General features: G+C 41.8%; 1 protein-coding gene across 7 annotated transcripts; it reads right to left on the bottom strand.

Moving 5' to 3' along the window:
- METTL6 (methyltransferase 6, tRNA N3-cytidine) lies at positions 1-27,843 on the bottom strand. Of its 7 annotated transcripts, none has more exons than XM_001496483.6 (6): positions 27,703-27,843; positions 26,579-26,949; positions 25,719-25,853; positions 20,596-20,766; positions 13,961-14,102; positions 12,328-12,630 (listed from the first exon to the last, which is right to left on the bottom strand). In XM_001496483.6, the coding sequence occupies exons 2-6, from the start codon at positions 26,801-26,803 to the stop codon at positions 12,449-12,451; spliced, it is 855 nt and encodes a 284-aa protein (XP_001496533.2). In that variant the 5' UTR covers positions 26,804-26,949; positions 27,703-27,843; the 3' UTR covers positions 12,328-12,448. The 7 variants fall into 7 exon arrangements, with proteins under 7 accessions (XP_023476676.2, XP_023476678.2, XP_001496533.2 ...); XM_005600924.4 differs by having other exon boundaries at positions 12,328-12,600; XM_070238134.1 differs by having other exon boundaries at positions 26,579-26,952; positions 27,703-27,841.
- Between the last annotated feature and the right edge of the window lie 12 nt (positions 27,844-27,855).

Below are 27,855 nucleotides of genomic sequence, written 5' to 3'. Positions count from 1 at the left end.
TTATTTTTCAGGTTTATTTCTTTATATGGTAGTACCGCTAACTATCTGGGTCAGAGACTGTCAATCCTTGAACTTGGTTTAAGGTGTTTTGAGTCTGTTAGTGCCCCTATACATGTCATAGAAGCAAATACAAATATTTCTTGAAGAAAGGTACCTTCAATATAGGGCTCAAATAATTCAACAAGGCAGATTTGTTGCTATCTTTGGGAACAGGAAACTATAACAAGTGAAGTAGTCTTCCCAGAACTAAGTAGGACTTCCAGGGAAAAAAATGCAATAACCAAAATACATACGATAAATACATGATAAGCAATAGGATATACTGCAGTATTTGAGGAAGCCATTAGGTGTAAAACTAATTCAGCCTGACCTTGTTTTTCCAAAAGGGTCTGACGTGGCCTGTTGAGCATGCATTGTACATCTGCTCTAAACATTTACAATGTCCGGAAGACAAGAATGATGCCCTTAAAGATAAGGATGTAGCTTCCCCCATATCAGCATTTCTTTAGGGATAAGCAGCTCCTCCTGGAAACTAAGGATTAATTTCTGACCTGCTGTGCTCACCTTGTGACTACTGACCTCCTGACCACCAACCTGCTCTGTCAGCTAAGCATCTTGTGACAGTAGTAAAAGAGATATTCCTGTCATATGTGATGTATGCTCTTTGTCCCAAGATGGTATATAACCACTCTGTACATCCCACTTCTTTGGTGTGCTTCCCTCCTTGGGAAGGAAGGCCCTGGGCTATAGTCGTACACCTGGCTCATAATAAACTCACCCCAATTTTGATTTGTAGATTGATTATGGATTATTTGCATCAACACATACATACATACTAACCTCAATGGATAAGTTTAAGAGCAAAAAAAAATATAAGTGAAGAAAGAATTAGAGAACTGGAGGATAGGTCTGAAAAAATTATCCAGAGTGTCATTCCAAGAGACAAAAAAGATAGAAAATACAGAAGATAATAAATATAGAAAATATATTTTCAAAGTATAACATACATTTCATCAGAGACCTGGAAGGAGGTGTGAGAGAGAAGGGGGCAGCGGCAATATTGCAGATGTGGTGAAGATCTGGAGAGGTGGCCTTTACAGCACTGACCATGAGCAATGGGCCTGCTGTGAAGAAACAAGTAGTCTTCAGGCCGTGCCTACTGGTGGGTCCTTCTCCTTGAATCAGAGAAGCAGACTCAAAGGGCTGAGTTTCATCTCCAGTCTCATCCTTGGCTTTAATATTGCCCCTCCAGATGTCTTTTATTTCTTTTTCATCTATTTCCAGTAGGTCCTTATTCTATGCGTGAAAATGAAAAATCTAGTGTTTATTTTGGATATCACACATATGACAGACACAATATCTAGGTAAAAATATATAGTTCAGTGAATAAGAAAGTGTTTTGTTTCCTGGCACTGCTGATGTTAGAGACATCTGGGACAAGAAACTGATTCCTTTGGAGTCTGAGTGGCAGAGCCGCTGCCACCAATGTTTGTGTGGTTTGTGTACCGCAGAAAGGTACCTGCTAACAGGACAGGAGCTGAAAACCAGCCATGGCTCTGCTTGTCATGCTGTGCACCTTAGCTAGGGACTATGTCTGCCAGAGTGTGCCTTCCACACAAAGGTGCTACACCAAGCTACACTCGGGCTGCATTTGCCCAGAGCAGGACCTTTTCCTATTTTGCACAAAATTACTCATTCGTTAATGGGGTTCCACCAAACTGTCTACTGGAAAAGTGTCTAATAAAAGACAAACCCATCCTCAGTTACTTCGTAAAGGCCAGCCAAAGCTAGGTAACAGTGTTTGTGTGTGTGTGTGTGTGTGTGTGTGTGTGGTAGAGCACGGCTTGCAGGGTAAGTGATTGCCCCAGTTCACCTGGCACTGAGGGATTTCCTGTGATGTAGGACTGCGGTGCGAAAACCAGGATGATCCTGGCAAACTGGGATGGCTGGTCATCCTACTTTTGAGAATTCCCTCAAGTTGGGCAACTTTGGACTGTCACATATGAAGGACTGAATTCCTGGTGTTTCCTCTTTCTCTTCCCCTATGGTTCCTTTGCCTTATATTCACCCTTTTGTTTAAAGGGCATGGACCATGTCACAGTGGGAGGAAGTCTTCCCATACAAAGTATGCATCTGGGCCGGCCCCGGTGGCCTAGAGGTTAAGTTCAGCGTGCTCTGCTTTGGTGGCCTGGGTTCAGTTCTTGGGTGGGGACCTACACCACTCATCTGTCGGTGGCCATGCTGTGGTGGCGGCTCACATACAAACAGAGGAAAATTGGCAGCGGATGTTAGCTCAGGGCAATACTTCCTCAGCAAAAAATCCCAAAACAAACAAACAAAAAAAGCAAAGTATGCATCTAATGGGGATGTTCTAGTGCCAACCCCTCACATATCTTGGCTGACTTGGAGGGGCACTTCTCTTATTCCCACCGAACCCTCCTGAAGGTGCTGGCTTGACTCCTACTCATTTACTCTTACTCTCTGCACCATTCTGTCCTTTTTTTCCTAACTCTTCCCTGCATGGTCCCAGAGCACTGTTTCTCTGTTCTTTGGATCCCTGAAGACCAAGGACTCCTTTCCTTTCCTAATCTGAACCCCCAGTTCTACCTCTGAGCTTCTTATTGTTTTATTTAATTGTCTTCTCCCCTCCTGATTATAAAAGCATATATATTTGTTGTAAAATATTTAGAGAGTATAGAAAAGTATTAGCATTTTGTGATATTGAATTTATCATCACTATTTTTTCTATGAACATTTTTACATAGTTTGGAACAGACCGTATAATTTTGTATTTGGATTTTATTTTTTTAACTTAATATTACGACATGAACATTCTATTAAAATACTACAAACAGGGGCCAGCCCGGTGGCACAGCGGTTAAGTTTGCACCTTCTCTTTGGCAGCCCGGGGTTTGCCAGTTCTGATCCTGGGTGTGGACATGGCACTTCTTGGCAAGCCATGCTGTGGTGGGCGTCCCACGTATAAAGCAGAGGAAGATGGGCACGGATGTTAACTCAGGGCCAGTCTTCCTCAGCAAAAAGAGGAGGATTGGCAGCAGATGTTAGCTCAGGGCTAATCTTCCTCAAAAAAAAAAAAAAAACTAAAAACATTTTTCTATGGGAGTGACATCAGCAAGTTGGCACACTAGGAAGCTACAGGTCCTCCTTCCCTGACAGAGACACCGAGTTATCACAATATACAAACTAAAAGACCTCTGTGAGAACTCTAGAGACCAGCTGAGAAGCTACAACACCCATTGTAAAACCAAGAAGAGATTCCAGCACAAAAGGGGCATACTAGAATATGTAAAGAACTTCTACAACTCAACAACAACAAAAATCAAAAAACCCAATTAAAAATGGGCAAAGGACTAAAACAGACTTTTCCCAAGGATGATATACAATGGCCAACAAGCATATGAAAAGATGCTCAACATCACTAATTATCAGAGAAATGAAAATCAAAACCACAAGGGGAGATCACCTCACACCCATTAGAATGGCTACTATCAAAAATATGTAAAATAATAAATGTTGGAGAGGAAGTGGAAAAATTGGAAACCTCATTCCAATTGATAGGATTGTAAAATGGTACAACTACTATAAAAAACAGTATGGCAATTCCTCAAAAAAATTAAAAATAGGACTACCATATGATCCAGCAATCCTACTTCTGGGTATACAGCCAAAAGAATTGAAAGCAGGGTCTCAAAGAGATATCTGTACACTCATGTTCACAGCAGCATCATTCACAACAGCCAAGGGGTGGAAACAACCCAAATATCCATCAATGGATGAACAGATAAACAAAAAGCGGTTTATACATAAAATGAAATTTTATTCAGCCTTAATAAGGAAGGAAATCCTGTCACTTATATGAGGTATTTAAAGCAGTGAAATTCATAGGAACAGAAAGTAGAATGGTGGTTACCAGAGGCTGGGGAGAGGGGAGAAAAAGGGAAGTGCTGTTTAATTGGTATAGTTTCAGATGTGCAAGATGAAAATGTTCTGGAGCTCTGTTTTACAACAATGTGAATAAAGCTAACACTACTGAACTGTACACTTAAAAATGGTTAAGATGGTAAATTTTATGTTATATGTGGTTTTTTTACCAGTTAAAAAAACCCACATCTTTCTCCTAAATATAATGCTCATTGACTATATTCTAGTCCGTTGTACGGATGCACCTTAGCTGGCTTAACCATTCTCCTACAGACCATCTAGACCAGGGGTCAGCAAACTTTTTTCTAAAGAACCAGATAGTAAATATTTTAGGCTTTGCTGGTCATAGTCCCTACTGTTTACAGGATGAAAGAAGATAGAAACAATATGGACGTGAGTGTGGCTGTGTTTCAATATAACTTTATTTACCAAAATAGGAGGAGGGCTAGATTTTATCCATGGGCCATTGTTTGCTGAGCCCTTGTTTAGACTATTTCTAATACTTGGTATTATAAACAATGCTGCTAATGAACATCTCTGTGAAGAAGTCCTTATATACATATGTTAGCTTCTCTTTCAGGAAAGAATGCTAGAAATGAAGTTAATGGGAAAAAAGTATGACTATTTCTAAGGTCCTTGATACATCCTCTGGGATACGGGTTGAAGTAGCTCTCTAAATAGCTACCTGACCCTGATTCAGCAACATCTCGGACTCTGTCCGTGGGAATACCTGGAACTAACCTTCCTTTAGTCCTAAGCACACACCACCAAGTTCAGTGGCCCACCCCCTACCCCCAAATTACCTCCATCCCTCCAGATCCTTCAACCCCTTTACACTTGACAATCAGGCCAACCTACTTCCTCCTCAAATTGTCCATCAGTCTCTGTGTGCTACCTTTTCCTTCTCAACCCAACTGGTTAAAGATGCAGGCTAAGCACACGCACTTATTTCAACTCCTTCTGGAAATTCCACTAAAACGACAGCAAAAGGATTTTTTTACAGCCCAAAAACTTAGATGATAAAATGTGGGGAGCTGGAAAGCAGAAGGATGAATAGCAAGTGACTTAGCAGACTTGAGAAGCTGATTCTTCAGCCAATAGTGATGAAAGACAAGAAGCCATTCGGTTTGCACTGAGAACTCCCCAAGGTTTTGTGGCTCAGGGTTTGATAGCACCACCTGTCTCTAGAAGTGTGGGTGTAGATGGAACTGAAAAGAGGAGGACTGGCTGAAAGTCTCTAAGGAGCAGTTGTACCCCAGATCCCCTCCCCATGTCCACACAGCCAATTATATATCCCCTGTCCCAGAATAAGACTAGAAGCTAAAAATGAAAAGTCTCTAGGCAGAATTGAGGATACTCTACTGACAGTGGTGCTATCCCAAAACTTCCACAGTAAGCTAAGTGAAAGCTTACATACCAAATGCTGAGAATCTCCCCACTCCTTACTGACTTGGCTCCCAGATCATAGGTAGCTAGGATGGAGTCCACCAAGCAGGGACTGGAAGCTTATTTTCTGGAGTGATCTAAAAACATCAAAAGGTGGATTATACAATGTAACAGCCCAAACAGATAACCATGCAGAGAGACCCACATTGACAACTCCCCCTTGTGCTCAGTGCTTCCAAGCAGATTTTTAGTTCCCCAGTTTAAAATACAAATGGAAAACCAAGGATCACCACACATCAGAGAAAAGCCCCTAATAATAAAGGTAGATACCAAAACAGGAAAGAAAAAAAAAAAAAAAGAGGAAACAAATTGTGATGGTTAATTTAATTTGTCAACTTGACAGGGCTTCAGAGTACTCAGACAGCTGGTTAAACAACATTTCCAGGTGTGTCTGTGAGGGTGTTTCTGGATGAGACTCACACATGATTCAGTAGCCTGAGTAAGGCAGATTGCTCTCCCCAGTGCAGGTGGGCCTCATCCAATCTGTTGAAGGCCTGGATAGAATAACAGGCTGAGTAAGAAAGAACTCTTTCTCTCTGCCTGTCTTTGACCTGGGACACTGGTCCTCTCCTGTCTTCAGACTCACACTCAGACTGGAACTTACGCTATTGATTCTTCTGCTTCTCAGGCCTTCGGACTCGGACTGGAGCTCTACCATCTGCTCTCCTGGGTCTCCAGCTTGCCGACTGTAGATCTCAGATTTCTCAGCCTCCATAATTGTATAAGCCAATTCCTTACAGTAAATCTCTGTTCATTCTATTTCTCTAGAGAACCCAGACTAATACACAGAGACTGTGCAGGGAGATGAAAACCTAAATCATACTTCTAAGGAGAAAAATTAAATCTTATTTTTCCATAATGAGAGAAATTAAATATTAAAGAATATTATTTTGTCAGATATGGTTGCATTTTGGAGGGCCACAAAGCATTGTAATATCTAAGGTTTTTTTGCCAACCCCTAAATTTTTGCCCCTTTGGGGGACAATATCGGCCTGTGGAGAAGGCATGCTTAGAGAGATGAGAGAAGACATCGTATCCATGAAATAAGTTGCTATTTTAAAAATGAAGATTGAAAGAATAAGAAAGGGTTCCTGGAATTTAAAAATATGAAAGCAGGTATTAAAAACCCAGTGAAAGAATTGTGAGTTAAATCTCCTAGAAAGCAAAACACTGAGACAGAGAGATGGCAGAAAAGGAGAGAACAGATTGTTAAATTATAGCATCAGTTCAGGAAGTTCAACATTTTAATAATAGGAGTTCCAGAGAGAGAGAGAGAAAATATATGTGGTGTATGAGTATGTGTGTTGTTGATGGTGGGGAATCATTAAATAATTTGAGTAAATTTCCCCAAACTGAAGGATGTGCATTTTCAAATTCATTGCAGCCTTTATCCAGCCCAACAGATGAAAACATCCTCATCTGAGGCACCTGACCCCGAGTCCAGAGCACTGGGAACGAAAAGAATATCCTGAGACACCCGTTCTCTTATTCCTGGGAGCCGTCCTCCAGCTCCTGGTGGGTAAGAATCATAAAGTTGAAATGGCATTGCTAGTAGATTTGTCACAAGGATTTACGTTCATTTACGTTATGTTTTAGAAAGGAGTTCTGAAGACACTAGAACACTTTTTTTCTTAAGGTAAAAGCAATGTATGCTCATTACAGAAAACATGGAAATTTCAGAAAAGTTTAAAGAAGAAAAAGCTTCAGCTGTAATTGAGCAACCCTGAACGAAACACTGTAACCATTTTGGGTTGGTTCCTTCTTGTGTGGGCTTTTAAAAAATAAATCATCTACCTATCCTTTTGTAATATTTATTACTAAACAGAATTGAAACCATTCTTATAGTTTTATATTCCTGCTTGCATTATATAATGAGCATTTTCTTGTCATTCAAAGTTTTCAAAAACAATGGTTTTAATGACTGCACAGTATTCTAATTTATACTATAATTTATATAACCAATCTCCTATTTTCAGACATTTAAGCTGTTGCTACCTTTTCACTGTTCTAAATAGCAGTGATGAAAATCTTTGTATAAATGCCTCTGATTATTTCCTTAAATTGGATTCCTAAACATGGGATTACTGGATCGAAGATTATGTACAGATTTAAGGAATTTGCTACACGATGTCTGCTTGTGTTCTAGACCAGCATTGTGAAATATGGTAGCCACTAGCCACATGTGGCCTAGTCACATTTAAATTTAAATGAAATTTAAAAATCAGTTCCTCTGTTGCACTGGCCACTAGCCTTAGTTCTCAATAGCCACATGTGGCTAGTGGCTACCATATTGGACACTGCAGATAAGGAATATTCTTTTTCTTTTTCTTTTTTGGAGGAAGATTAGCCCTGAGCTAACATCTGCCACCAATCCTCCACTTTTTGCTGAGGCAGACCGGCCCTGAGCTAACATCCATGCCCATCTTCTTCTACTTTATATGTGGGACGCCTACTACACCATGTCTGCACCCGGGATCCGAAAGGGCGAACCTTGGGCCGCCAAAGCGGAATGTGTGCACTTAAGCACTGCGCCACCGGGCCGGCCCCGGAACATTTCTATCATTTCAGAAAGTTCTAGTGGACACTGCTGTTTTAAAGAAACCATACTTTTTGTAGCGCTATAATTGCTCTCTCTCCTCCTTTACCAGCATTGAGTATTATCACTTTTTAAGCTTTATCCATTAGATAGGCAAAAAAGGAAGTCTTAATTTAATTTACAATTATTTCTAATTACACTATTTTGCCTGCCTTGTTAGCAGTTACATTTCCTCTGGGAAGTGTCTCATTTTGCTCGTCTTGACATTTTTCGTATGGATCTAGACGTGCTTGGTAAGATGCTCTAAGGAGCTATGCGTCACATTCTCATCTCCATGACCATGCCCTGGGCCAGAGCATATGACGCCTCTACTGTAAAAATGTGGAAATATTCTTTCCAAATGATGGTGACAGTGGCCACACTCAGGTTTTCCGTAGCCTTTCTTCCTGTTTTTCTTTCCTCTGGTGTTGCATTTGTGTTTGGTTTCCTCGCTATCTCACTTGCTTTAGTGGAGGTATGGCTGGGGCTGTCTCCCTCCCTCTCAGCATGTGCCCACTCTGTCCTCCCTCTCCAACCCTGGACTCCAGCCAGTGTGACCCTACAGTGCCTTGTGCCCACGTGGCACCTATTGAACACTGTCTAACGAAATGCCACACATTTGAGAAGGGCGGCACGAAGTGAAAAAAATCGCTAATTTTATTTTTAATGGAACATTTGGTTTCAATAGCAGAGCCTATTTCATTTTATATTAAATATTTGCTCCCCTACAGTGAAAATGGTCCTGCAAAACACTCTGTTGGTATACATGAGTTATTTCACAATTTCCCCTTCCTCGGTTGACGACTGTGAAGTAGGGAAGCGAACGCTGTCAAAGATAATGATGAACAATGTGTGTGGCGAACAAGTATGGGCGCTGCAGCCCCTTCTCTGGCTTTGCCTTAATCTCCAGCAAGAGGGAAAAAGAACCCGTGGAACCATTTAGGGATGAGGGACGCCTGGGGCCTTGCAGAGGCCTTCAGAGCCCAACACCTAAAAATGTTTCCCAAATTGAGTTGAAAGCAAACTGTCCTCAGTAGCGAAGTAGATTGAATGCTGGATAAAAGCGCTCTTGCTTTCTAATCCCCATGGCGAGGCCAACACTGATCTTACGAGCTAAAGTTGACCTAGGAAACACAGTTGTAAGCATTTTCCTTTCTCTTCAATGACAATAAAAATGGACAGGCTCTAACTGTAATTAAGACGGGAGTAGAGGCCAGTGGGGATCTATCTGGCATCTAGCGCCACCTTGTGTGGCACATCCAAATCCCAGGCCCTTTTCAGGGACCCAAAGATGAAAAATGACAGCATTCTTGAAGAGGAGTTTGCATTTAATAATCATGGGAGTGGTTATTTTCTTGGGAATACAAACTGATAGAAATAATTAGCACTTGACTGGCGCCTTGTAGTGAACAAAGCACTCCCACATGGCTGATCCCATTTAATCCTGGCAGCAGCCCTGAGCTGGCCGTGCTAGAGCTCAGCCTCAGAGATGTGAAGACTGAGGCTTGGAGAAGCTGGCCACTGGCATGGGGCAAGTCCTGGACTTGAACTCAGATGTCTGTACTCCAAATCGCATGATATAATTTTATTAGTATTATTGTATGTAGTGTACACCAAGAACTCCAAAGAAAGACAGAGTACTATACAGTATTGTATACACCATATACTGTGTGGCATCATATATATACTATACTACATACAGTACATACTATATAGTAAATATACCATAGTATATAGTTCTACAGTACTTATGCTATTTTCTATAGTACTGTTAACCAGGACTCGTTACCTTTCTGGGCTGTTTTTTGCCTGTGAAGACAAGCCAATATTGGTTGACTCCTTGTAGTTTCTGATTCAATAAATGCTGTTAACAGAGCTTTGCTACTAAACCAGCTGTGGGCTGCTTTCCTGGGTCCCTGGGCACCCGACTGTAGGAGCCCCTGCTGCTCTGCTGTCTTCATCTGGGGTGCAATAACGGAGATGTGCCTAGGCAATAACGGAGATGTGCCTAAGGAGAACGAACACCAGGACACCGAGGCAGTGGGACTGAAGCCATGTTCTTATTATACTCAGCCTTCTTAAATTTTTGTTTCTTAATTTCTTTTAATTTTCTTAACCCAATTTGCTGGCTCATAGTTAAAACTCTGAAGGACTGTCACTTCCTTCATTTAACTAGAAGACTATTTTACAACCAATATATCCTAAAGTGGGGTCACTGAGAGGTTACCTTGCTCATCAGAGGTGGGCACGTCATCAGGTCAAGCTTTAAACATTCCAAGTGAAAATTTTTGCAGCCTTTGCTTTATGGGGTAGGAATTCGGAGCCGTGATTGCTCTTGTGGATGGAGACAACACCAAGGTGTTTTTGGAGGAAACTCTTGGCCTAATTCACAGGTGTCCCCTCAGCCAACTACTGGCAAAGGTAGAGAGGCCTTCTCTTATGGCGAGAGTCCTCGTCAGCCCGTTCAGCCATCTTTAGAGGTCACTCCTGTCTCTCAGGCGCATGATCTGCCCTGCATCAGCGCCCTCCAGGAGGGGCACTTCTCAGTATGGTTATCCCTGCTTTACAAATGAGGACATCTGGGGTTCAAACAGGGTAAGTGTTGGGTCACGATTCCAAATGACTTCTGATAACAAAAGCCCACGCTTAGCCTTCTCACCACACTGCTCCCCACTTTCTACTGCAAATATCCTGTTTGTATCCGGCTCAGCCACTAACATCCAAGCAACAGAAGTCAGACCCCATGGAGGAAATAGGCCAAAGGACCTCACCTGTGGAAGAGGCATCAGGCAGCGTTCTGGACTGAAGCTGGGTGTGGGATTCATTAGGTGGAGGGGCTGAGAGGACAGAGCCCTGGACTGGAATTGGGGAGCCTGGGGCTGGTCCTGGCTCTCCCCTAACAAACTGCTCTGGGGCAGGGCTTGACCCTTGCTCTATAAAGCCCGTGAGCCTCCCTAGAGGCCCATCTTCTCTACAAGTTGATTTCAAAAGAACAAAAAACACTGCAAAGGACAAATTCTGTACTATCCCTCATCAGTTTTGCTCTCACCTAGCATAGCCATCCTCCAGCCTTCAAAAGAACGGGAGAGAATATATAAAGCAACAGACCCGCAAGAGCTAGGGCTTCCTCTTGCTTCCCCCATCCCCTAGGCCCCTCCCAAGAAGTCGAGGACAGATGGTAGTTAGGACAGCCAGCAAGCATGGTGTCTGAGCTCCGCTTGCCTGCCCTCTTCATTCCAGGAACCAGCAGGATTTCTTTCTTTTTCTTCTTCTCCTCCCCAAAGGCCCCCAGTACAGTCATAGGTCCTTCTGGTTGTGCTATGTGGGACGCCGCCTCAGCATGGCCCGATGAGCAGTGCCATGTCTGCACTCAGGATCTTAACGGGTGAAAACCTAGGCTGCTGAAGCAGAGGGCACGAATTTAACCGCTCAGCCACGGGGCCAACCCCAAATTTATTCTAACTGTAGAGAACTTCGATGACTATTATCCAGCCCCCTCCCCCTTGGGACCCCCCATCCCACCCTCTTCAGATCTGGTCAGGGTTGAAGGGCACTAGCTTGCTGCAAGGGCAGTTCACTTGTGCTCAAGACAAATGTTCTCATAGACAGCTTCCTGCAAAAAGGGAAACATAAGGGCTTATGGGACTGACCTTTGTTAACAGGCCAAAAGAACTTTGATTTTAATTCACAAAGTCATTATATGAGAATGCTTGCAAAACAGGTCAGCAGACCAATTTAAGGATTTTTCCATATTCCACCCCAACACTAGCTATGTATTTTTGGCCATGCCAGTCATTTACCTCCTAGTCACTGCTTCCTCATTTCCCAACAGGGAATTGGGACAGACCATCCACTGTAGTCCCGGAGAAACTGCATCGGGCAGATGGGGACGAGAGGTGGAGGCCTGCCCCCTCTCCCTTGGGCAGTGTGGTCAGGGACTGGCCCAATTATAGAGGGTCTCAAGAATAAGGCAGGGAGCCACGATGGCTTCTTGAGACATTGTAAAAGGGCTATTTGTGGAACACTCGTCTTAAGAGGTACAAGAAGGAACTGAAGCGGAGCAAAATGGGCAAAAAGAAGTCACTGGAAAAAGGGAAGAGAACAATCCTTCAGGCTAAATATACATATGGATGTGTTATTTCAGTCTATTTGGCCTCATTTTTCTACAGAATTGTCTGATATGCTGCCTGGAGGCGCACTTACAGACTCAGACGAGTAATGACAAGTGCTACAGGGGCCTGGTGCTTTCCTTCACGGAACTTTCCAGTCAGACAACATGGCTAAATCACGATATACCATAAAACTTTCTTCACTCTTCAGGCCTTGCAATTTGCATTTCTATAATACACACACATACACACTTGTTACTTTTTAATACAAAAATTATATATATTTATTTTAAAAAGTTAAAATATAAAAATATACAAAATAGTGGCTTTAAACTTTTTCTTCAAGGAGAGGCACAAACGTCAACCTCGTGAAAGGTCAGGACCTGTGACCCAGGCCCGGGGTCACAGCAGGTGGGTTCTTTGGAGACTTCCGGAATTTGCTCTGAAGGAAGACTCTAGGCACACACAGGCCTTCTTTTTTATTCACTGTCTCACGAAACACATACTCATTCACCACTTCTTCATAACCTGTGTCCATAAAGAGCTGAGCTAGGAATTCTATAAGACAAGCAGAGCAACAATGCTCACAGCCTTGACACCATGACATTTGCTTTGTGGTGGGAAAGGGGAGGGCTAAGACATTGTTCTTTAATGTAATGAAAACTTCAACGCTAAAATTTAAAGAATGTTTTATTTTGGAAAGTAACATACTCCTACCTCTCATCGTCTTACATCCAAATATAAACCTCCAACTAAACAATTTAACCAGAAAAGTTTAAGGACGTTTCGAGTATGTCCACCTTGCTCTGTTACAAGTCCCCAAATACAAAAGTCTGAGTAAAAAGAAACAAAATTCCAGACTGGCTATATTCATACAAAGTCTACAGGCGTTCAATTTGTTTACATCAAACACCTCATCTATCTTAATGTGAAGGAGGAAAATCTGTGACCAGAGTGGGAAAAAAAATCACCTGATGGAGATACACTCTAAGGAAAACCCAACCCAAATAATACATCACCACACGTTAAATGAAACGAACAGAATAAATGGTTAGGTAACAAAAATGCAGACTCTTACTAAGAGCACTACTCCAAAGAACGTGCTCCAAAGCACCTTGCAGATACTAGTGCATCTTCTCAATTATTTACAATTGGCTTAAGCAGATTTCATCAATCAGAAACACTAAAACAAATATTTGGTTTTCACCTGACATTTTTATGACTTTGCAGTTTTAATGGTAATTATGCATTTTTAGTTTCATTTTAGAATCCAAAAGCATATTTCTTTTCAAGAAATACAAATGTTTGTAAAAAATAGAGCTTAAGAAGGTAATTATCTTATGGTCCATATTGTTAGGTAGGCTTAAAACTCATGTTCAAAATACCTAAAAGACTGAATAATGTTCAGCTTTTGGATGTTTTCCTTATTAAAAATGACTTTTTAAAGATCCCTCTACAGCAAATTGGTGTATTTACAAACTGATCCAATCAATTTTCTAGAGAAAGGTTTCCTGCCTTTGTGGCCCGGGAAAGTCACCTCAAGGCATTCTACCATCTTGTCTTGCTTTAGTTTTGGAAGATTCTGAGTTGCCCTCCCCCTTTTCCAGCACAGTTTCCGTAGGGCATCCATGTGACATTCAGAGCCTGTCCATTAACCAGGGTCATTAAGTAGACGTTGTCCCCCGAGGAGGCTTGTGAGCTCTCCATGGCCAGGGGCTATGTCTACACTGTCTCAGGTGCCAGCTAAGTGGCGTGCCTCGGGAAGCCTGTTCCAGGCTCTTGTGCACGTGTGCTAAATGGAGCGCTTCTATCCCCTACCCCCAACCAGCATTACAATGATAATGCAATCAAGTAAACAGAAATAGAGACTAGATTCCAGTAATCTTACCATCAGTAAAAAAATACGATCTGGTTCCATCTTGTCTAACGTAAAAGTTTTCTCCAAGTTTGCTGCCAGCTTTAAACCTAAGCATGGCATGATCATATAGCCCATAGTCACGAAACAAGACACTTTTGCCTGGTTTTAACACCTACGAAACAAAAGCAAGCTGCACTTAACTCTGGGGAATCCGGTCAAACAAAGCTTACCATAAAATCAAATCTGACAATTTAAGGATTAAAATAACTTCCATTTGTGATAATTATGAAAGGGGCCAGAGTGAAATACCCATAAGATGAAGGAAAAAGGGGCTGCTCATCAAAGGGCCTTGGCAGGGCCCTACTCATTGGAGGGATACTTTTTGAGCACTTATAAGAGCACTCTGGAAGGTCCAGTGTCACACAATCTAAATGTTACAGACATGAAATGAAACAGGCTTATGCTCATTACTGCACATCCTCCCAACATTTTACGAGCCATCTCCTAGTATGTGACTCTGTAGTCAGACTCTAAAAAAATACGATGTCATTTTGGCTTCTTCCTGATTCCCGGTGGCTTTCCTCAATCTGAGTGTCAGCTCTGGTTTCGCTGTGCTACAGTTATGTATAGCTTGCCCATCATGGCCACAACTGATATATGCCTAGCACTCTACAGCTTACCAGACATTTTCTCAGTGGATCTTCAATTCTGGGAGGAAGGAAGGAGTGTGACTGTTATGCTCATGTGAGATGAGGAAACTGACTCTTGAAGAGGTAGGTGATTTGCCCAGATCACACATCAGCTACTAAGTAGGGGAGCTGGGACTCACACTTAGGTCAAAAGGCATCATACCTGTAGAATCAGAGACAATTCTTAGCCCTGGGGGTGGGGGAGTGGGCATTCCAATTCCATTCACACTGCTGCCAAGAGGAGAGCAGCTCTGAGGGAGGGGTCAGTGAGCACTCTTCCCACAGTGTGCTGCACTCCTTGACAGGAATGGACGGATCCCCAGGCGAGCGCAAAAGTGTAGGAAGGGGATTCGTGTCAGGCCCGGGCGGGAGGGCCACGACAAAGCCTTTCAGAGACAGGGACACAGAGTGGACGTCTCAAAACTTGGCAGGCAAGACCGTAGGGTGTGGGTATAACTGCTCCGAACTTACAAAGCCAATAGTGCTATGCTTTTCAGAATGAAAAGAAAGCACGGTGCACTGTGACACTTGCTTTCTATGTGAAAATCCTTTCAAACTTGTAACACTACCAAATAAGAGTGGACTTCAAAGGGGGCACTAATTTTACTAAATCTTATTCTGATCTCTCACCTCAAGATGATTTTTAAAAATATGACATATACTGTCTATTATAATAGATTTTTGATGTAGTTTGATGTATTTCTTCTCCCTGAATGAACAACTGTCCATAATACTTTTAAGTGTGCTAGCAGATTTTATTTAGTAAATTCTTATCAATGCTAGCGTGGATTTTTGTTTTTAGTATGCATTTTAAATACTGTCAGTAAAAAGCCTCTTGGATAAAATCATTTTTACCTTGGTCAGAAATACTGTTTTAAAATGTGAATAATTGAGAAGAGAAAATTCTGAAAATTTTAGTTCATATGAGATGACTTATTCTTCATTTCAGAAGGAAGGAAAGGCTGCACGGACAGTGGAAAGAACACTCACTCGGGAATTTGGGAATCTTGATTCATATCCTAGTTCTTCCATTAACTAGTTGAAGGACCTTGAGCAAGTGATTTCATCCCTCTGAATGTGCTTTCTGAATGCGTGTAAAAAGTAATTACGATACTAATGCCTCCTTTGATCACAGCGCTGTGTAGTTAAGCAGACATTTCTGAATGTTATGTTCTGTCATTCTCCCAACAACTCCAAGAAGTGAGTGGGTTAGGTCCCTTATACCCACTTTGCGGTAAGTAAGGCTCAGAGTAAAAGCGACTCGCCTGAGGTTTCAAGGCAAGTTGGTGGCATAGGGTAGACCAAAATCCAGGTTTTCTGATGACAAATTGGTTTCTCTTTACTTCACCATTCTATTCCAAAAATGAGGGAATTCAATTTTAAAGTTGCCTTTGAGTTTAAAATTATCTAGTTTTCCATTTCTCTGGTGTCACCATCCCGGAGTAACGAGATGTCCCTTACAACCGCGTCTTACTGTGCTTGCTCATGCAAGGCTGCAGAGCTGTCCAAAGGGTGTCTCATTGTCAGAGGCTGAGAGATTGCTTCACTTTCTGGTAACTTCCTGATGAAGCACACGATTTCAAATTAACGAACCAGTCACCATGCATGACGGCAGAGAGAACATAATCACACTGCTGCTGTAAACTCATTCCAGATCAGCTGAGAAAAGATTTCCATTGAGGGGTAAAAAGAGGAGGACAGCTGAAATGGAATTTGTTACTACAGAAGGGTTACAGCAGGGGCCAGATGTTCATTGGCACAGCTCAAGTCAAATTTTTTTTTTAACATAACATTTTATACCTACTAAAATAAAGATAACTTATTGTACCTTTCCATTAAATCAAAAATATGCATATCCTCATCAATACTTGCCTTCTTTTCCTTTTTTTCTTCTTCTCCTCCTCCCTAAAGCCCCCCAGTACATAGTTGTATATTCTAGTTGTAGGATGGCTTCTTAATTTTGTTAATCTAATGATGTCTCATTACGGTTTTATTTTACATTGCCTGGGTTATTGAGGCTATCTTTCTATATGTTAACTCACCATTTGTGTGTTCTCGTCTATAAAATAACTACTCGTGCCTGCCCATTTTGTCTGTCTTTCTTACTGATATCCAGGAAGTCCTTATATATGCTGGATACTAATCTTCTGTCGGTGGTATAGATTTTAAATTACTTTTCTCAATTTGTCTTTTGTTTTAGGAAGATTAGCCCTGAGCTAATATCTGCCACCAATCCTCCTCTTTTTGCTGAGGAAGACTGGCCCTGAGCTAACATCCGTGACCATCTTCCTCTACTTTATATGTGGGACGCCTGCCACAGCATGGCTTGACAAGCCGTGCCATGTCTGCACCCGGAATCCAAACCGGCGAACCCTGGGCCACTGAAGCAGAATGTGCGAACTTAACTGCTGTGCCACCGGGCCAGCCCCTCAATTTGTCTTTTTTTAATTTCTTTGCATTACATTGTCTTTTGAAGAACAGAAATTCTTAATTTTATTATAATCATCTTTATAGCTTAGAATGCCTTGAGTCATCTTTGAGAAAATTTTCCCCACTCTGAGGTCATAAAGATTTTCTTCTATATTTTTTTCTGAAAGGCTTAAACTTTTGCCTTTTCCATTTAAGTCTTTAATTCACCTGAGAAGGATTTTTGTACACGATGTGAAGTAGGAATACAATTTCATTTTTTCCCATGTGGACCACCAATGGTCCCAGCATGATTTATTGAGCAGTCGTCCTTTTCCCAGTGATCTTCCATGTCACCTCTATCATATATCAAATTTCCATATATGCATGGATCTATTTTTAAGCTATCACATTCCATTTGTCAATTTGTCTGTCTCTCTGCCAATACCATTCTCTCTTAATGTAGCTGCAACAAGCCTTTTATATCTGGCTGGGTATAAATCTCCCTATCTCATTCTTCTTCAGGAGTGTTTTGACCCTTTGTTCTTTCATGTAAATTTAGAATCAGCTTGTCATTTCCTCAAAAAACCTACCAAAAAACTCAAAAACAATCAAACAAAAAAGTAAAATAAAATATATAATATCAAGTGGAAAAGTAAGGTTGCACACTGCATGTTACTTTTTTTTAAGTGTACAGTTCTGTGGCATTGAGTGCATTCATCTTATTTTTATACTTTCGTAATTCTTTCAATATTTTCTAACTGGACAATTATATTATCTACAAATAATGAGTTTTGTTTCTTTCTCATCCTTAAATCTTTTCCATTTCGTGTCTTTTTGAGCTGACTAGGAGCTCCAGTACAGTGTTGAACAGAAGTATTGACAGTGGGCACTTGCATGCCCATAAAGCTCCAGATATGCCTTATTCTGTCCCCATCTACTCCTCTCTAATTCCTGAGACCCTTCAGAGTGAAATCACTGAATCCACAACCTCTTCTGAATGTTCCCTTCACTTCACATTTTTTGTGCTAATTTCAAGTCGTGGCTGTGTTTTCTCCCACTGCCCTTGTACCACTGGGCTTGGAGATGGTACAGTATCCCCTGCTCCTCACTGCACACTCTCCTTTCTCCTCCCTAAACCCCCCAGCTCTGAATCTCTTGTCATCAGATTCTATCATCCACTCTCCCTTATTGTCACTGTCATCTATTTGTTCCAGGATCATTTCTCTCCATTTCATGATGAATCTATCTTCTGGTTTATTCTCTTATTCTCAATACTACTCCATTCTTAATTCTGCTCAACTTCAACATATATGTGGATTATCCTTCCAAATACGCTTGGCCTTTTACTGATTTGAGCTTCTCTCTTCTAAAGATCTTATCCGCACCCTACCTAAACCACTTACTCCCCTGGTAATGTCCCAAGGCCTTGTCAATACTAAAAAGTATTACCCCTCCACACTCTCAGTGTCAGACAAGTCACTCTCTGACCACCCCTCCTATCTTTTCAGCTCTTTCTCTAGCTCCTCATCTTTAATAATCCTTTGCCCTTACCTGGACCTTCAGATCAGGTGATCCTACCATCTTTTCCTTGATGCCCTCTCTTCCCTCTTTACCCAGCTTAAGTTCCAGGCCCATTTGTGGCTATATGCTGGGTTCTCATCTGCTCAGATAACAGGGTCAGGGAAAGGGGAGGTAAGGAGAAGAAGTCTTACAAAAATCTCACAAGCAGAAGGCTAAAATCAGCATAGCAATATTTAAATTAAAAAACAGTATTGTTTTAAGTGAGAATAATTATTCCCTAACAGGTTTCCAGTGTCTTGAAATTTCTACCTCACTACTCTTTTAAAACAATTAAACCAGGTTTAAATTTTAAGGTATAGTTCTAAATACACAGAAGCTCTCTTACGTAACATTTACTTTTTCAACTTGCTGAATGCTCCCCTCTCCCTTGTAAAGCAGACGGACTGAGGCCCACGACTCACCGAACAGGTGAGGCTTACAGGCTCTCCAGAGCATTCATCCCTGCACTTTAGTGCCCCCAGACGGGCTGCATGCTCACCACTGGTCACTGGGATTTGTTCCCAAACTTGCTTGTACTAGTTGTACTTAGGTTTATAATTATACACTTGAGAATATATGAATATGAATGCAATGTGAATAGAAAGCATTTTTCTTTTCTTTTTTTTTTTTTTAAAGGAAGATTAGCCCTGAGCTAACTACTGCCAATCCTCCTCTTTTTGCTGAGGAAGACTGGCCCTGAGCTAACATCCATGCCCATCTTCCTCTACTTTATACGTGGGACACCTACTACAGCATGGCTTTTGCCAAGCGGTGCCTTGTCCGCACCTGGGATCTGAACTGGTGAACGCCGGGCCGCCAAGAAGCAGAACGTGCAAACTTAACCGCTGCACCAACGGGCCGGGCCCCTCATTTTTATTTTCTACGAAAAGTAAGTCGAACACTTCAGAAAGACTTGGTAAAGACGCACTGAGTAAACTGCTATTTAATTCGGTGTCAAAGTTTGTGTAAAAATATAAAGGAATTTGCTCTCGGATTTCTTCCCAATTGTTTTTAAGTTCTTGCTCCACTTTTAAAGAAACCAAAACTCTATTATGTGTGTGCTTCATCTAAGAAAGATGATAAATGGCCCCATTCTCAAAGACAGGGCCTTGGCCCTACATCAAAAGAGTAATGAATGAATATTAATGTATTTTAAGGTATAACAAAATGTTTAAAGTAAGAATGTGCTACAGTTTGCAATTTCTTGCTTTAGGTGTTTTTTAAATTAATCGACCCTGTTACAACTGTCTGTCTAGATAAGAGGGCTTCTACTGCAGCTACCACGCACCCCAGACACGATCTCACTTGCATCTCACAACAACTCTGTGAGACACACACCCATTTTACAGACAAGGAAGCAGGCTTGGGGAGGAAAGATGAGGTGGCTTGTCTCGAGTCACATGCCTTATGAGTGAAGCTTTACTTCCTGAGTGCTACAGCAGCCTCTTGGTGGCCAAGGCAGTTTGTGTCCTCCCCAGTCTAACAACAATGAGGGCAATAACAACAACAACGGCTGGCTTTTAAAGGGCACTTACCATGTTCCAGGCATTGTGCTAATAAGTACTTTATACATATCTCATATAATCTCCCCCAAATCCTAGGATCTAGGAACTATTATCTCAACAATCTACAGCTAATGACTGAGGCTCAGAGAGGCAGAGGAATTTGCCTAAGCAGGGAAGCCAGGTTTTGACTCTAGGCACTCTGACTGTAGACTGTGTGCTCTTGACCACGGAACCATACTTCCTCTCATTGTACAGCAGGACTGCACAGACCCCAGGTCACTGCAGCTCCAAGGCTGGCCAAGCTCTGCAGAGCGCAAAGGGCTCAGACAAATCAGAGTTCAGGGTAGCTGATTCAGGCAGGAGAGCCCCTTTCCATACACTGACCACCCAGCCTACCTAGTGAGAGCAGGGAGACTGAATCTAGACAGCACGGGAGCCTCAGAGGCAAGGGAGCAAAAAGGTCAGGACGTCCAACCTTCAAGTGCAGGCTCCAACCACTAACCTTGTAGATGTTTTGTAAGACAAGGTGCATCTTATCAGGGTGAACAGCAGAGAGCACAAATATCAACATGACAACATCCACAGACTCTGGGGGCACATGTTCCAGAAGGTCATCTTTAGTTAGATCACATTGAAATACCTTGCATCTTTCAGTGTCATATAAAGGATTTTGCTAGAAGGGAAAAACAAAACAGAATTTTGACACAACATCCATGTTGATACATACAGAAAAGTACAGCATCAAAAGGAGATCCTAGGGGCCAGCCCTGTGGCTGAGTGGTTAAAGTTCAGCATGCTCCACTTTGGTGGTCTGGGGTTCACAGGTTTGGATCCTGGGCGCGGACCTACTCCACTCATCAGCCATGCCATGGAGGCATCCCACATACAAACTAGAGGAAGACTGGCACAGATGTTAGCTCAGGGCGAATCTTTCTCACAAGGAAAAAAAAAAAAGGAGATCCTATTTCCACTTGTGTACTTCTGCAGAGAAATCCACGATCACTTTTTTTTTTTTGAGGAAGATTCGCCCTGAACTAAACATCTACCACCAATCCTTCTCTTTTAGCTGGGGAAGATTGGCCCTGAGCCAACATCTGTTCCCATTTTCCTTTATTTTTTATATGTGGGACGCCTGCCACTGCATGGTTTGATAAGTGGCGCCTAGGTCCGTGCCCGGGATCCCAACCGGCAAGCCCTGGGCTGCCAAAGCACAGCATGTGAACTTAACTGCTTATGCCAACAGGCCAGCCCTCAACAATCACATTTTTACTGGGTAAAACAGAGTAATGAATCATTTGCATACTAAAGCATGTAATATTCAACATTGCTACATGGGTAAGATTTCATTTTAACAAATCATGTGCAACTGAGGAGAGAACACAGTTATTACATATTCAAAATTGAGCCTTTTAGAAGCGTATATTTCCAGAGGGATGATAATCCAAAACTGGCCTCTGCTTCCTTAATCCTCCTTTGAATCATCCATTACAAGCCTAAATCCTATGGGAAGTCCTTCCAACTCCTCTAAGATGCTCCCACAGTTATTCCAGGCAGATTTTCCCTTGATGCAGCATATACCTAACTTTTACTACAAGTGTGTTCCTGGTACATTTCGGTTGGTGGGTTTTGACACATATATAAGAGCATTATGAAGAAAAATATTAAACTCTCCATTAATGTAAATAAGGACTTGAATAAATAGAGACATATAAAGTTAGAGGATGGAAAGATTCAATATTGAAAAGATGTCAATTCTACCTATCGTTCCACTTATAAATCCAACGCAATCTCAATAATCCTAACAGATTTCTAGGAACTTAACAAAGCGAATCTAATTTATCTGGAAGTGAAAATCTTTAGAAATAGCCAGGTCAATTTTTAAAATGAAGAACAATGAAGGAGGAGGTACGCTACTAGACGTGAAAACACTACAGAATGCAGTACTACAGCAATGTGGTCTGAGAATGGGGACAAATAGATCACTGAGACAGAATGGAGTCCCCCAAACACACCCATGAATATAGAGGAATTTAGTATTGTATATGACAAATGACAGGTGACAAAGATGACAATTAGATTAAAAAAGCGAGATAATAAAGGTGACAATTATCAGGGAGGAAAAATGAATTTCTCATTCAATTTATAGTGTTCGAACAACTAGCTATCCAGATGAAAGGACAACTGGCCACGCAGACAAATGAAAAGACTGCCAGTTTCAGCTCAGAGATGTACAGAGGTGGAAAAAATGTAGCTCCCATCCTTATAAGAAGAAAAAAGCTCGACAGCAAAGCAATGACTTTTTTGTGAACTCGTCAAAGAATAGAGATCAAAGAACAACCAGCCATCCCAAAATCTGGAGAGAAACAGGTGTCTTCAGGGAGAGACAGGATGCAAGCATTTACTTACAGGAGACAGAAGCTTCCAGGTTGGAAAGATAAAACTAGATATGTGAGAAATCCCTGGAAACTGAGTGTGGATATTACAGTGTGAAGCTCCTGGGGGCTGAAGTCATAGAGATGTTTCCACCCATTTGCAGGTGTTTTCACCAGGCTCTCACAGAGAGGATGCTGCTCTTTCTGATGTTGGCCTTTCTCATCTCTTTTAAGGAAGAAAAGGCTTAATCCAAAGGGGAAAGGTCATTTGAGGTCTTGAGCCTTAGGGCACTGGTAGAATGCCGGTGCTGCTGGGTGAAGGGAACTCCTCTGCTCAGATCTAGTCTGAATCTGCAGGGAGAATGGCCTCAAGACCACAGAGGAGGACACTGGTGGAGACCTCCTACAGCTGGGGGAGGGACAGAAGAGAAAAGCTCTATTCCTGGAGAGGCAGAAACACTTGTGAAAGCCACACCCGAGACACAAGTCCACTATACAATTCAAAAACTGAGAATCAGAATATTAGAGAACACCTCCCTCTCCCACACCCTACCAACAAGTCTCTAGTAATAGTAACAGTGGATTGCAGCTGAGAGAGCTGCAAGAGACAGACTCCACGTGGAACAGCACAAAGGGAAGACTGAAAGTCAAGAGGAGAGACAGAAACCAAGTCACTAGAGTTTGAAGTCTCTGGTGCCCATAGCAACAACAAACCTCACAGGTAACTATAGCAACAACAGACTTCAAACACAGCCCAACTCCTGACTAGATTATTACAAATCCTCATTACCTCAGTATCCACAGCCATACATAACATATCTGGCTTTCAACAAAAAAGTACAAGACACAGCAAAAGGCGAGGAAAAACAGTCTGAAGAGACAAAGCAATCATCAGAACCAGTGTCAAATATGGCACAATTGTTAGAACTACAAGTTTGGGCATTTAAAATAACTATGATTAATACGTTAAAGGCTCTAATAAAAAAGGTAGACAACATGCAAGATCACACAGGTGATTTCCGAAGAGAGATAAAAACTACAGAAAGAATCAACTGGAAATGCTAAAAACCAAAAACATCGTAACAGAAATGAACAATGCTTTTGACAGGCTTATCAATAGCAAAACCTAGTGTCTGAGAAGGAATCAGTGAACTTGATGTTAGGACAACAGAAATTATACCAACTGAAAATGCAAAGAGAAAAAAAGTTAAAAACAAAAAGATCCAGCATCCAAGAGTTATGGGACAATGGCAAACGGTGTAACATACACATAATCGGAATCCCAGAAGGAGAAGAACAAGAGCTGAAGAAATATTTGAAGAAATAATGACCAAAACTTTTCCAGATTAATTTTAAAAAATAACCAAAATTATAAAAAGAGTATATAGGTGATTACTGAGCTCCTAAATGAGACATAGAACCTCAGCATCTCAAAAGGAAAAGAGAAATAAATTTGATGTAATTTAAATCCTGTCATAAAACACCACCATAAAACAGCACTGAATAAACTGGAAGAAATGCTTGCAACAAAAATAACAGAATACCCAGAATATATCCTAAAAATAAGAAAAAAATTGACAGAAAAATGGGCAGAGGTTATGAACAGATGAATCTGAAAATAACAGAAGTTCCATGTAAGTGAGGACTTTCGTCTGTTTTGTTCACTACTTAATCCCAGAACTTAGAACAGTGATTGGCACACATTAGGCTCTCAATAAATATACGTGGAATAAAGGAACTCACAAGTAGAAGAAAAACTAATGCTTATTCACATATTACTAAGTTTTCAACCTCTCTGGTTACAAGGAATAAACAAATTAAAATATGGAGACATTATTTTTTGCCCATAAGATTGGGAGATATAAAAAAGACTGATATCAAAAATGTTCAGGACATAGAAAAAAGACATCTTTATATTATTGATGAAATTATAAATTGGTATAATTTTCTGGAAGGAAACTTGGCATTATCTATTAAAATTTAAATGTATATGCTCTTTCTCCAAAGAATTCTACTTCTCCCATTATTTGCCATAGAGAAATGGGCACACGTGTTTTGGGGAGCAGGTGTATAATGCTGATTACACTGACCCTAACTGTAAGGGCAAAAAATTAGAAATGATATAAACAAATATTAACAGGGTAATTGTTAAAAGTATGGTATATCGATTCTATGGTGTACCACAACAAGTAAATAAAATGTGGCAGACTCACATGTACTAAGATGGAAAAACTCTGTAAGATATAAGGTAAAGAAAGTAAGTTATAGTACAATGTGACACCACTATTAAAAAAAAAGTCTAAGGATGCTAAAACTGTGAAAGGTTGATGGAAAACTAGATATATGCATGTTGCCAAAGTATCCCCCAATATATTTGTTACAATGGGAAAATATTTGTACAATGAAGGAATTAGGTCGTTACTACTTTAACTCAGTGATTAAAATTAGTAACTCTTATAGTGAGATTACCAGACAGGATGCAATATGAAAGATACATCACTTATTAAAGTATTTTTGCCGAAAGGATTTCACCTGATTTAAATCTAACTTCTAGTTTTCAGGAAGTACAGGGGATAGAGGAACAAGTTAAACAATGATACAGAGAAACAATCAGACCAAATTGGAATATGGGACCTCATGATAGAAGATGGCTTCTTCTTCAAAAACTCAAGGTCAGTGGGGAAACAGGTCAAGGGGTAGGGCAGGAATGTTTTAGGCTAAAGAGATTTAAGGTACATAATGAAGTGTAAGATGTAGTCCTTGATTAAATACTGTAAAAAACTCCTGGGACTATTCTGGGAAATCAGAATCTGGACTGGGTGTTAATCACATTAGGGGATTAGAGTTATTTTTGTTAGATACGATAACTGTATTTGGTCATCTGGAAAAACTTTTTATTTTTTGAAAACGTACGCAGACATAGTTAGGAGTGAAGTGTCTTGATATCTGTAATTTACTTTAAAACAGTTCAGCAAATAAAAAAAGTCTATAAAGCAAAAGTGGCAAAATGCTGGCAATCATTAAATCTGGGTATAAGTACATGGGTGGTGTTATAGTATTTCTTTCTACTTTTCTGAATAAAGCTGTGCTTCTATGTGTACTATGTGTATGTAAACAGGAAAACTATATTCGTGGTGATCACAGCTGGTTAGCTTCAGGGAGAGGAGTGGAACGGGGCAAATGGGTAAAGAGGGCAGGTCAAACAAGTCCAAGAAAACAGAAAGGTAACAGAATACATGGATGGTGCACCAACCTTGACATACTCAACTGCCCTTGGAGAAAAATCACAGGCATAGGCAAAGATATTCGGATCTTCTTCTAAAAGTGGAAATAAACAGTTCCCAACCCCACAGCCAGCTTCAAGCATAGTCAGTTTTTGATCTTCAAACTGAGGAAAGAGAACCCAAAGTTACCGTACACTGCATTTGCATCATGAAGAAACAAAGCAAACTAAAAGGTCCACATGAGAGACAAGGTCTCTGTCCCCATGGAGCAGAGAATAAACAAGTGAACGAATAACCAAAAGTTAACACTGATATTTCACGTGTTGTCCGACATCGGGCAGTCTGGTGTGGAGAAAACACAGCATCGTGGCTAACAGAAGAGGCTCTCGGGCAAAACTGCCTTCACTCAAATCCGGACTCCTCCCCTCGCACCCGGGCTCTAGCCTTGGACAAATCACTTAAACAGCTTCGTGCCTCAATTTCATCTGCAAGTAGGGACAACAGCAATGCCTACGTCACAGTGTTATTAGAAGGCTTAAAATTACAGAACACATGTAAAGTTCTCGAAAAGGGCCATGGTAAAGTGTTCATCATCATTATTACTACGAATGTGAATCTGTCACTGAAGTCACTCAGCATGAATTTAACATTTACAACTTTCAGACTCGATTCTAAAGAAACAGAAAATGCCCACTAAAGTTCTGTCTCCGATGTATTATACAACTCATGAACTGCTAAAGCTACTTGAGACCACACAGCATATTTCCCTCTAAGGTACAAAGCATTTTGACAGGCTTCATAAATGCTCCCCATAGGAATGCAATAAAGCACCCCGCTTCTACACATTTTAAATGAAGAACAGCTCCAATGAGGTGTAACGTTAGCTCACCTCTCTACATGCTCTGAGCTCCTCAAACTCTCTGGTGGTCCAGTGTCTATCCTTGAAGAAATTAGTACTATTTCTTTTGTAAAAAAGGTCCCAGTTCTTCTGAGCCTCTTTTTCCAGTTTTTGCTGTTTAAAATCAGACACTAAAGCTTGGTCTCTTTTCAGTTTCTCCTCTTCTTCAGAGCTGAGGATCCTGGCCTGCGGCCCTTTCCTTTGCAAAGAAGCCATCTCCTAAGTAGATGGTAATACATTAACACTGCCAAAGATTCTCCATCCCCGAATAACCAGAGGAATTCAAGTTGATAATGCAGACACAGACAGGGTTCTCTCAGATGCGCTTCCTCAGGTTGGGTTCACGCCTCAGGCAGCATTGGCTGCTTCCAGGAAAAAGAGATTCTGGTTAGTGGTTCTGGAACAGTTCTTTAAGATGCTGAGTTGGTGGTTCTAGAACAGATCTTTCACCAAACAGTTCAATTCACCAAACATTCACTAGATGCTGACTCTACACAAAACCCTGCGCGCTATACAAGGAGAGGTCACAAAGAGGACCGAGACGCAGCCCCTACTTTCAGGTTTCCATTCAGTGCCCAAACTCTCATGCACCTAACTCTAATCCAAACCAGCTTGACTCAACTATTAAAAGAAACCGGTTTCACTCAGAAAAAGGTCATTCCCAAAGAACTGACTGAGAAACCTTGGGGAAGAAATACTCATCCATTTTCGGTGCCAGCGAAAGGGGTGACTTAAAAACAACCACAAGGGCTGCCTGAACTGGAAGCGGGTGGTCAACTGCCAGACTGAAGTGGGTCATCGCTGCCTAAGGATGGGAGACTCCGTTTTTTCGGGGAAGACGTAGCGACCCCGGGCTGCGTGAGTCTCTGATCGCACGCACAGGAGCTGCCTGGCGAACCAGAGGGGGAGTCGCTTTCCAGAGAATGAGGCCCTCACACCGCCACCACGGCGCGAAGGGGAAAAGAGACCCAGCGTCGCGTGGCGTAGGGTCCCAAGGACCCACCGTCTCGGGACCCTCGGGATAAGCTAGGGCCCCGGGCCGCGGGGGACTGTGGAGGGCCGGCCGGCCTGGCTCCAGCCCCACGTTAGTCTGGTCCGCCGCGCTCTGGGCTCACCGTCATCACTTCCTAGCTTCAGCTCGAGGGCGAGGGCCGCGCGCACTCGGCCTCAGCCAGGCCCCGGCCACGGAAGCAGGACCGGGGAGCCGCCGCAGGGGCACCCTGAGCCAGGACAGGCCAGCGTCGAGACCCCGGCGCCGAGAAGCTCCG

Source organism: Equus caballus, chromosome 16 (assembly GCF_041296265.1).
Source record: "Equus caballus isolate H_3958 breed thoroughbred chromosome 16, TB-T2T, whole genome shotgun sequence".
NCBI classification, from domain to species: domain Eukaryota; kingdom Metazoa; phylum Chordata; class Mammalia; order Perissodactyla; family Equidae; genus Equus; species Equus caballus.
Note: the sequence above shows the minus strand (reverse complement) of the source record. Positions and strands in the feature narration are given on the sequence as shown.

Excerpts from the sequence above, each read along its gene's own strand:
- METTL6 (XM_023620908.2), bottom strand. The coding sequence starts at position 26,803 with ATGGCTTCTTTGCAAAGGAAAGGGCCGCAGGCCAGGATCCTCAGCTCT. Across the intron at positions 25,854-26,578 it reads AGCTCAGAGCATGTAGAGAG|TTTGAAGATCAAAAACTGAC; the intron begins GTGAGCTAACGT and ends CTCTTTCCTCAG. Across the intron at positions 20,767-25,718 it reads GGGCAGTTGAGTATGTCAAG|CAAAATCCTTTATATGACAC; the intron begins GTTGGTGCACCA and ends TTTCCCTTCTAG.